General features: G+C 48.2%; 2 protein-coding genes across 5 annotated transcripts; one reads left to right on the forward strand and one right to left on the reverse strand.

Moving 5' to 3' along the window:
- Nucleotides 1-214: 214 nt before the first annotated feature.
- On the forward strand, nt 215-5,566 carry TMOD4 (tropomodulin 4). Of its 4 annotated transcripts, none has more exons than XM_066267951.1 (10): nt 215-345; nt 1,367-1,531; nt 1,740-1,896; nt 2,375-2,491; nt 3,242-3,331; nt 3,811-3,941; nt 4,033-4,140; nt 4,530-4,673; nt 4,916-5,060; nt 5,447-5,566. In XM_066267951.1, exons 2-10 carry the CDS (start codon nt 1,409-1,411, stop codon nt 5,467-5,469), a joined length of 1,038 nt encoding a protein of 345 aa, XP_066124048.1. In that variant the 5' UTR covers nt 215-345; nt 1,367-1,408; the 3' UTR covers nt 5,470-5,566. The 4 variants fall into 4 exon arrangements, with proteins under 4 accessions (XP_066124048.1, XP_066124051.1, XP_066124050.1 ...); XM_066267954.1 differs by having other exon boundaries at nt 5,009-5,060; XM_066267953.1 differs by having other exon boundaries at nt 3,811-3,920.
- A 520-nt stretch (nt 5,567-6,086) lies between these two features.
- SCNM1 (sodium channel modifier 1) lies at nt 6,087-8,821 on the reverse strand. The gene is made up of 7 exons (XM_066267956.1): nt 8,638-8,821; nt 8,320-8,390; nt 7,991-8,079; nt 7,795-7,892; nt 7,597-7,685; nt 6,379-6,567; nt 6,087-6,248 (listed from the first exon to the last, which is right to left on the reverse strand). The coding sequence occupies exons 1-7, from the start codon at nt 8,686-8,688 to the stop codon at nt 6,149-6,151; spliced, it is 687 nt and encodes a 228-aa protein (XP_066124053.1). The 5' UTR covers nt 8,689-8,821; the 3' UTR covers nt 6,087-6,148.
- Nucleotides 8,822-8,971: the final 150 nt, after the last annotated feature.

The following is an 8,971-nucleotide window of genomic DNA, read 5'->3' on the forward strand; positions in this document are numbered from 1 at the left end:
AATCCTATACTCACTTTTATATCACCTTATAATCACTGTTTTGAATATAGCAGACACCATATAAGTAGGAACTGCTTGTAGAATTCCAGTTTCTAGGACTTAGGCTTGTATGACGAGAAAGGGCGTGTGTGTAATGGCTGTTAGTGGCCACTAGAGGCTCTCAGGGCTGGGCAGGGTATGGGGGCTGTGTATATGTGATCTCCCACTACCCCCCACCTGGCGGGAGCTAAAATAATAAAATGCTGAGCTCACTGTTCCCCCACCCTTTCCCCGGGCACCGGCACTGGCTCCTGCCACAGGGACAGTGCTCCTGTGGAGCAGACAGACTGGCTGACAGAAGGGCAGGTGAGGGAAGTGGCCATTAGGACCGGTAGGTGGAGAAGGCAGGGGGTTTATGGATCAACCTGTTGGGAGAGGGGAAGAATGGCTACTATTGGGAATTATATAAAGTGTGTGTCGTCTGTCACTCAGTGTATGTTTCTACCACTGTCCTTTAACTATAGCTTACATTGTCAACGTAAGTATCACACTTTCTAACTCAGAGTTGGCATGTTGTGTGTGTTTATTTTTATATTGCAAAAGACTGCAAGTTTAATCCTCCTACTTTTTTAATCCTCAAAGTTTTTAAAGAAACTTTGTCCCATATAGAAGGAACCTGTTGGTCTGGTGTCACCTTCCTGTCCAAAACCAGGGACAAATTATGGGGATTTAGCCCCTCCTTCTGGATGCCATACTACCCTTCCCCCTCAACCTGGAAGTACCCACCACCACCACCCAACTTCTTTTTTCCCTTAGGATTTAGAGTTTTAGCAAACAGAAAGTGAAACCCTGATCCCACACAATAGAAAAAATGAGGGTGAGGTCAGAGTATTGTCTCTTCCCTGCCTCCCCCCTATCTCCAAATCCTTGCTTGCTTAAACCAGTTTAGGAAAAAGACTGGATTGTGGGGAAGAGAGGAGGAATAACCCTGAAGCTCTCTGCCCCCACCCTTTCAATAGGAGCTGGGCCTGGGGCCAGCTGTGTTGACAGGGCTCCCGGCAGCTATGCTCGGTCAGGAGGCCCAACAGGCGAGGTTATAGGGAAGGGGTGCTGCCAGGATTTCTCCCATTTTAGTGGGAAGACAAATCCAACCTGGATGCCTGGGATCCTCATCCAGAATAGCTGGAAGCTGAGGAAGCAGGAAGAAGGAGGCTCTGGTTCTAACTAAACAACCTCACCTCCCCCCATCTTCCCAAGCCCAATTAGGTTTCTAATTTTGAGGCATCTCGTTCATTGTTCTGTTCCCTGGCTGGGTCTCTTGGTGTCCTTGCTGTGTTTGTCCATGTAGGTCTTTCCATTGTCCAACCACTTTCCCCATGTTCCTCAGGCTCTGTGAGTACCACACTGTGGGGAGGGGTTGGGAGCCATCATGTCATCATATCTGAAGGAACTGGAGAAATACAGAGACATAGATGAAGATGAGATCCTAAAGACCTTGAGCCCTGAGGAGCTGGAGCAGCTGGACTGTGAGCTGCAGGAGATGGACCCTGAGGTAGGGGCTCCAGCACACAAAACCAAGGGCAGTTCCCAAACATTTGGGGAAGGGTGCAGGACCCTGGATGGCTGAGACCAGGGCTACTTACAGGGCCTGGAGCCCCAAGAGGGCCAGGGAAGAGGTGTCTGGAGGTGTTTTAGGTAGCCCTGCAAGTATCCTAGGTTAGAGGGGAGGTCTGACATGCTCCCCAAAACTCGTCCCTAAGAACATGCTCCTGCCAGCTGGACTAAGACAACGTGACCAGACAAAGAAGAGCCCAACAGGGCCACTGGACCGACAGGCCCTTTTGCAGTACCTGGAGCAGCAGGCACTAGAGGTCAAAGAGCGTGAAGATTTGGTGCCCTTCACAGGCGAGAAGAAGGGTATGGAGACCCTAACATCTATGTCTTCCCCTTCCAGAATACAAATGGCTGTCTCACATGTGTCCTCCCTCCAGCTTCCCTCTCACCTGCCAGGTCCTATCAGTAGTCGGCAAACTCATTAGTCAACAAAGCCAAATGTCAACAGTACGATTGAAATTTCTTTTGAGAGCCCAATTTTTTAAACTATATAGGTAGGTACATTGTTATTAACTTAATTAGGGTACTCCTAAGCTGGCCAAAGAGCCGCATGTGGCTTGCGAGCCGCAGTTTGCTGACCACTGTCCTAACTGCTCAGGGACTCTGCTGCCCTGATAGCTGCATGCCGGCTTGCACTCTTCAGCTCTTGGGAAAGGTCAGGGGACTCAGGAGTTCTGAGTGACCCAACATTCCAAAACCTCCTAGAGAAGGAAAGGAAGCTGGAGGCCAGGATCTTAAGAGAAATTACCTCTACCTGAACCATCCTTTCTCTCCCTATCAGGGAAACCTTACATTGAACCCAAAAGGGAAATTCCAGCAGAGGAGCAGATCACTCTGGAACCTGAGCTAGAGCAGGCACTGGCCAACGCCACAGATGCTGAAATGTGTGATATTGCAGGTAGGCACCTGTGGGAAGTTGAGGAGGGCGTGAATGTCTGGGTCAGGGGGTCCTATTCATGGCCTGGGACTGGTGGGGAAGACCCTGAAACAGGACATGGATGTTTGAGAAAGCTCCAGGTAGTGGCTTTTCATTTCTCTTATTTAAAAAAAAAAAAAAGTTAACATCTCAAGGACCATTTTACAGTGATAATAAAGCAAATAAAAGTGGAACTATTCTGGCTGCTCTTGGGGACCTTCCTTTAGCTTTGTCTCAAGGTATTTTGTTTTTTGAGAGACAGAGAGAGGGAAAGATAGGGACAGACAGACAGGAAGGGAGAGAGATGAGAAGCATCAATCATTAGTTTTTCATTGCGACACCTTAGTTGTTCATTGATTGCTCTCTCATATCTACCTTCAGCAGACCGAGTGATCCCTTGCTCGAGCCAGTGACCTTGGGTCCAAGCTGGTGAGCCTTGCTCAAACCAGATGAACCCACACTCAAGCTGGCGACCTCAGGGTCTCGAACCTGGGTCCTCCACATTCCAGTCTAACGCTCTATCCACTGCGCCACTGCCTGGTCAGGCTGTCTCAAGGTTTTAAAAACCACTGCCTTAAGCAATTTATAGAGTGGACCACTGGGGCCAATGAAGGGGGAACCTCTTTGGAATATGTCAGGCTTAAAAAATGCAACAGATTCAGAATGTGGGAGGAGTGGCTTGGAACAAATCCCTTCTCATTCCTTGTCCCCCCTCTGCTTACTCTTTTTCAGCAATCCTGGGTATGTACACACTGATGAGCAACAAGCAATACTATGATGCCATCTGCAGTGGAGAAATCTGCAATACCGAAGGCATTAGCAGTAAGTGTATTTGGGAATATGGCCCCCAGAGCTCTTGTCAGGCAGTCCCAGAGACTGAGGAAAGGTAGCAAAGGGTGAAACAGGTGAACTGCAGAGAGGACCTGCCATAAGCCAGTGGTCCCCAACCTTTTTTGGGCCACGGACCGGTTTAATGTCAGAAAATATTTTCACGGACAGGCCTTTAGGGTGGGATGGATAAATGTATCACGTGACCGAGACAAGCATCAAGAGTGAGTCTTAGACGGATGTAACAGAGGGAATCTGGTCATTTTTAAAAAATAAAACATAGTTCAGACTTAAATATAAATAAAACGGAAATAATGTTATTTATTCTTTCTCTGCGGACTGATACTGGTCCGCGGCCCGGGGGTTGGGGACCATTGCCATAAGTGATAAGAGAATGTGCCATAAGTGATAAGAGAACCAACGGGGAGGAGGTTGTAGGGGACATGGGGTTTCTTTCCTGCCCTTACCTGCAGGTGTGGTACAGCCTGACAAGTATAAGCCAGTGCCAGATGAGCCCCCAAATCCCACAAACATCGAGGAGATACTAAAAAGTGTTCGCAACAATGACAAGGAGCTGGAGGAGGTAAACCTCAATAATATACAGGTATTTGACCACCATCCTTCAAACAATAACACTGGGATAACTGCTGACATGTGAGTCCCTTAACCCACCATCTCCTGTTCCCCTCTGACAGGACATCACAGTACCCATGCTAACTGAGCTGTGTGAAGCCATGAAGACAAATACCCATGTTCGGAGCTTCAGTCTGGTGGCCACGAGGAGTGGTGATCCCATTGCTCATGTAAGGCTGGTTGACATCCCTGGCCCTCTCCCTATAACTTGACATGCATCCCTGGCAGGTCTGTCATAAAGGGTTGTGCTGGAGTGCTATTCCCACCATGTTCTCTTACGGTAGCCGTGATGGAAACTCCTACCCTCAGTTCTACGACTCACAGCTCTAAAACCTTCAGATCATCTTCCCAAAGAGCCACAACCCTCTCTATACCCCTCAACTCCACTGCACTTGATCTTCCCGTTTCCCCAGCTCCTCACCTGCCTCCCTCTAGCCCTACCTATACTTCCTCAAGGACTCATCTCAAAGAGCTGTGTTTCCCTCTTGCTCCTGTTCTTTCTCTCCTCAGTCATCTGTGAAACTGTCCCCTAATCCTAACCCAAGTCCCTACTACCCAGGCGGTAGCTGACATGTTGCGTGAGAATCGTAGCCTCCAGAGCCTGAACATTGAATCCAACTTCATTAGCAGCACAGGACTCATGGCTGTGCTGAAGGCAGTTCGAGAAAATGCCACAGTCACTGAGCTCCGTGTAGACAACCAGGTCAGCACACCCTTCCCTTGGGCTTTGCATTCAGCTAATTCCCAGTCTCCTCCCTAAGGCAGCCACTAGGTTAAGATCTCATCTGATTGATTGCTCCTCTTCATTGTCTAAGAGGGAGCCAAATCAGCACCACTCATCACCCACTCTGGAAAAACAAGCCTCTCTGACCTCCCAAAGGGTGGATGATCTGCCACAATGAACAGCCCTCTGGTGGCTGATAGCTTTCATCTCCCCTCCCCCAGCGCCAGTGGCCTGGTGATGCTGTAGAGATGGAGATGGCAACCATGCTAGAACAGTGTCCCTCCATTGTCCGCTTTGGTTACCATTTTACACAGCAGGGTCCTCGAGCTCGGGCAGCCCAGGCCATGACCCGAAACAATGAACTACGTGAGTAACTGTAGACCTGGTTTTGGTGGGGAGGTGCAGAAGCTGGTGGACAGTCCTGAAAGCTGACTTAGTTCTAACAGCCAGGGGCGCTGCCAAAGCAATACTCACATGAGAAGTTCAAATCCAAGTGGTCAGAAAGTAGATGGAAAAGTACCCCTGCCCCAAATACATACCTGTAGAGAAGTGGAAGGGAAGCTAGACATACCTGTTTGGAAGCCAATATTTTAGTTGTCACTTCTTATTTTATTAATATGGCGTGGGCATGTTTGGTGGCCTAAGACATTACCGCTTTATAAGTCTGGCCAAAGAACTGTAAAGGAGAAGACAACCTTTGCAGAAAGCAAGAGATGGAACAAAACTTGTGTATTACTCTTCCTCCTTTACAGGTCGCCAGCAAAAAAAGAGATAACACTACCTTTGCCTTTACCATCTGCAGCTGGGAGCCCGGAATGCTTAAATCCTCATTTATCTCCCTTCCCTGTAAATAAAGGTCCTTCTGTCCACTCTGCCTGCTTCCTTCCTTGGGCTTTGGGGTGGATATCTTGGCGCTAACACCCAAGGGTTACTGCCAGTTCATCAGGGGATTATTTATACTCTGGGGATCAACAGGAGGGAGGTTCAAATTACTAGGAAGAGTGGGGGAGCTTTCTCCCTTGGTGTTCCCCACAACCCTGCCAATGACTTCAGTCTCTTTACTTTCACAGGATATCTAGCCCCGTTTCCAGATGTGGCCAGACCCCCTGACCCCCACCCAGTTTCTACCTACAGCCCTCATGTGATTTGAAGGAGGAAAGGACTTTAAGTAGAGGTAGGGAAGAAGGCAGACAACATGAAGGGCACAGACCTCCTTCTGACAGACTTATTAATAGGGCACCAGGCTGCATGCAGCTGACGCTTGGCATGAGTTTGGTAGAAGGTGGGGGAGGGGTTAGAAGTATGGGGAGCTGTGTACATTGCTGGGAAGAATTGGCCAGCTGAGAAAGAATACATCTGAAATCCTGAAGTGGGGCAAGGAACCAGACTTGATGAAAGCTAGACTCCCAGTGCCTGCTGTAGTTTATTTGTGAAATAAATGGAGGAACAGGGTGTCAGTCCAAGGGGATATCAGGAGGTTCCTCTTCGTCAGAGTCAAACTCAACATTCTCATCTTTTACCCATCGACCTCGTCCATCTGGAATCCATCCAGAGCTGGAAACATTAGAGAAAACTAGTCAGGAAAGGAGGCTTATTGAGAAGTCAGTGGGACACAAAAAAAAAACAAGACAGTTTGAAAAGAAGAGGGTCATAGAAAAAGGGAAAAGTGATTCTGCATACTCACCTTCGAAGGGTGAGGTAATGACCTAGGGCCCGTCTTCTTGTAGGGCTCATAGGTGCAGGGGGTGAGACAGCTGCTGACTCCTTAGCCTGTAGGCCAGCCCCAGGCTCAGTATTCATCTTCCCACCTTGGAGTTCAACCTCTGGGGATGGCAAAGAGGAAGGCAAGCCAGGGGTACGAGGGGCTTCTGGTCTGGGTAGAGAAGAATCAAAATCTGTCAAAAAAGCAGTAAAGGAAAAGGCCAATTCTCTTGTGACTCCCAACCCCTTAAAGCAGTGTTTCCTAAACTGTGTTCTTCAAGATATTAAAGTATCCTGCACAGAAAGGCTTTTGGAATCAAATGAATTTAGAAAAGGCTGAGTTAAAATTTTTTGAGTTTTGCCTGACCCGTGGTGGTTCAGTGGATAAAGAATTGACCTGGGCCTGACCAGGCGGTGGCGCAGTGGATAGAGCGTCGGACTGGGATGCCGAGGACCCAGGTTCGAGACCCCGAGGTGGCCAGCTTGAGCGTGGGCTCATCTGGTTTGAGCAAAAAGCTCACCAGCTTGGACCCAAGGTCACTGGCTCGAGCAAGGGGTTACTCAGTCTGCTGAAGGCCCGTGGTCAAGGCACGTATGAGAAAGTAATCAATGAACAACTAAGGTGTTGGAATGCGCAACGAAAAACTAATGATTGATGCTTCTCATCTCTCCATTCCTGTCTGTCTGTCCTTGTCTATCCCTCTCTCTGACTCTCTGTCTCTGTAAAGAAAAAAAAAAAAAAAAAAAAAAAAAAAGAATTGACCTGGAATGCTGAGGTTGCTGGTTTGAAACCCTGGGCTTGCCTGGTCAAGACACATATGGGAATTGATGCTTCCTGCTCCTCCCCACTTCTCTCTCTGTCACTCTCTCTCTGTCTCTCCTTTCTGAAATGAATAAATAAAACAAAACAAAAAATAATTGTGTACTTATTAAAATTTTTTTTTGAGTTTTTATCTTAAGACTTTATAGACCTCTTAAAATATACTAATATTACTATTCTTCAAAAGTATCTTAATTTGTAATCCTATAAAGTGTCATTTCCCATACTTCTTTTTAATTACAAAGTCCTCTTTTTCCTGAAATACCAGTTAACATCTCCAGAACACTAGTATCCCTGAGAATACAATTTAGAAAACAATCACTTAAGAACCATCTATTTCTTTTTGTCCCTCCTTACACCTGACTTTTCCATCCCACAGACCTGTACTTCCGGCGACAGCAACTATTATACTGAGGAGCTCTGTGCAGAGCATTCTGGGTGATAAGTCGAGTCTGGGTTAACAGAGGAGCCTGATATGGAGATAGAAGACAGAGTCAGAGCTTCTTTCTAAAAACCAAAGCCCCTCAAGCTTAAGGTATGCAGCACGGTCCTGCCTGGAACACTTCCATCTCTGATTACCTCCGCTTTGGTCTCTTCCCTCTCTAATTCATTCTGCTGTCTTGGATTCTGCTCCATTCCCTTTCCTGGCTGCTTCTTGCCATAAAAAATCTGCAGGCCTGAGTAGAAAGGGAATAGAATGAAAATCAGAGCACCATGAGTAGTTTGCATTACATTTTAAAAGTTTAATCTCTATCCTGTCTTCCTGCAAACTTACTGGACAGATGTTTCTTGCCTGCACGGTGGGCAGTCAGCATGGTCAGGGTGTCCAGTACAGGTCGGTGGGGACAGATGGCACAAGCAAAGCTGGAGAGAAGATAAATAGTTCCTGGGGAAGTGGGGTCTTTGCCGTAGGTCCCACTCTGTCCTAGTAGTAGTCTTTCCCAAAGCCCAATTGCCAACTATCTCAATCTCTACCACTCACATCCCTGTCCCTCACTCCCGACCAAAAAATCCTACTATATACTCCCGCTCTCCTCCTTAATAACAAGTTTATTGAGCCTCTAATCGCAGCACTCTCAGGCTTGGTACACTCTTCGCCCTCACCGTCCATCCCGCAGCATCAGCGCTTCATCTTCTGGTATATAACTGGCCAGCAGGTCCCCGACTCTTCGTTTCTGCAGAGGGCAGGGGAGGAAGTCGGAGAGATCAGCGGAACAAGAGGAAGGGGTGGAAGGGAGATCTCAAAGGACTAAGAACGCTGGGAACAACAGAGATCGAACAGCGAAGAACGGGTCACAACACAACACTAGCTGCCTGACTCCCTCCCGCCCCCCATCTGTTGACAGAGCAACAAAACAACTCCTTCACTGCCTTCAGAAGGCGGCGGAAACAGCTTTCTATACGTTCCCCTTTCGCGCTTACTTTGAGTACATTAAGTTGACTCCAATCGTCCCCCTCTCTCTTGAAAGACATTGCGAGTCCCAGAAATAAGAAATTCTATTGCAGCGGCTTCACTACGCCTTTCAGGCCACCGTAGGCCGAGTGAAGCGTCTCCTGTACTTCCATTCTTGTTCCGGCTGGCGTCCTTACTTCCGGGGACGCGCTTCCCTGCATGCACTGCGCGATTGCGATAGGCTGCCTCCAGCCCATGGGGGGCGGGGACTGCATTTCCTATGGTCCCCTGCGACCCCGCAGACGCGGCGCCTTTTGGGAGATGAAGTCTTTTTTTCAAAGAGTTTGCCGCCCGGCTGGATCC

The sequence above is a fragment of the Saccopteryx bilineata genome, chromosome 3, assembly GCF_036850765.1.
Source record: "Saccopteryx bilineata isolate mSacBil1 chromosome 3, mSacBil1_pri_phased_curated, whole genome shotgun sequence".
Lineage (NCBI taxonomy): Eukaryota > Metazoa > Chordata > Mammalia > Chiroptera > Emballonuridae > Saccopteryx > Saccopteryx bilineata.

Coding starts and splice junctions, on each gene's coding strand:
- SCNM1 (XM_066267956.1), bottom strand. CDS start 8,688: ATGTCTTTCAAGAGAGAGGGGGACGATTGGAGTCAACTTAATGTACTC. Junction 7,893..7,990: donor AGGCAAGAAACATCTGTCCA/GTAAGTTTGCAG, acceptor CTTTCTACTCAG/GCCTGCAGATTTTTTATGGC. Junction 6,568..7,596: donor TGCTGTCGCCGGAAGTACAG/GTCTGTGGGATG, acceptor TTCTCTACCCAG/ACCAGAAGCCCCTCGTACCC.
- TMOD4 (XM_066267951.1), top strand. CDS start 1,409: ATGTCATCATATCTGAAGGAACTGGAGAAATACAGAGACATAGATGAA. Junction 2,492..3,241: donor TGAAATGTGTGATATTGCAG/GTAGGCACCTGT, acceptor ACTCTTTTTCAG/CAATCCTGGGTATGTACACA. Junction 5,061..5,446: donor GACCCGAAACAATGAACTAC/GTGAGTAACTGT, acceptor CCTCCTTTACAG/GTCGCCAGCAAAAAAAGAGA.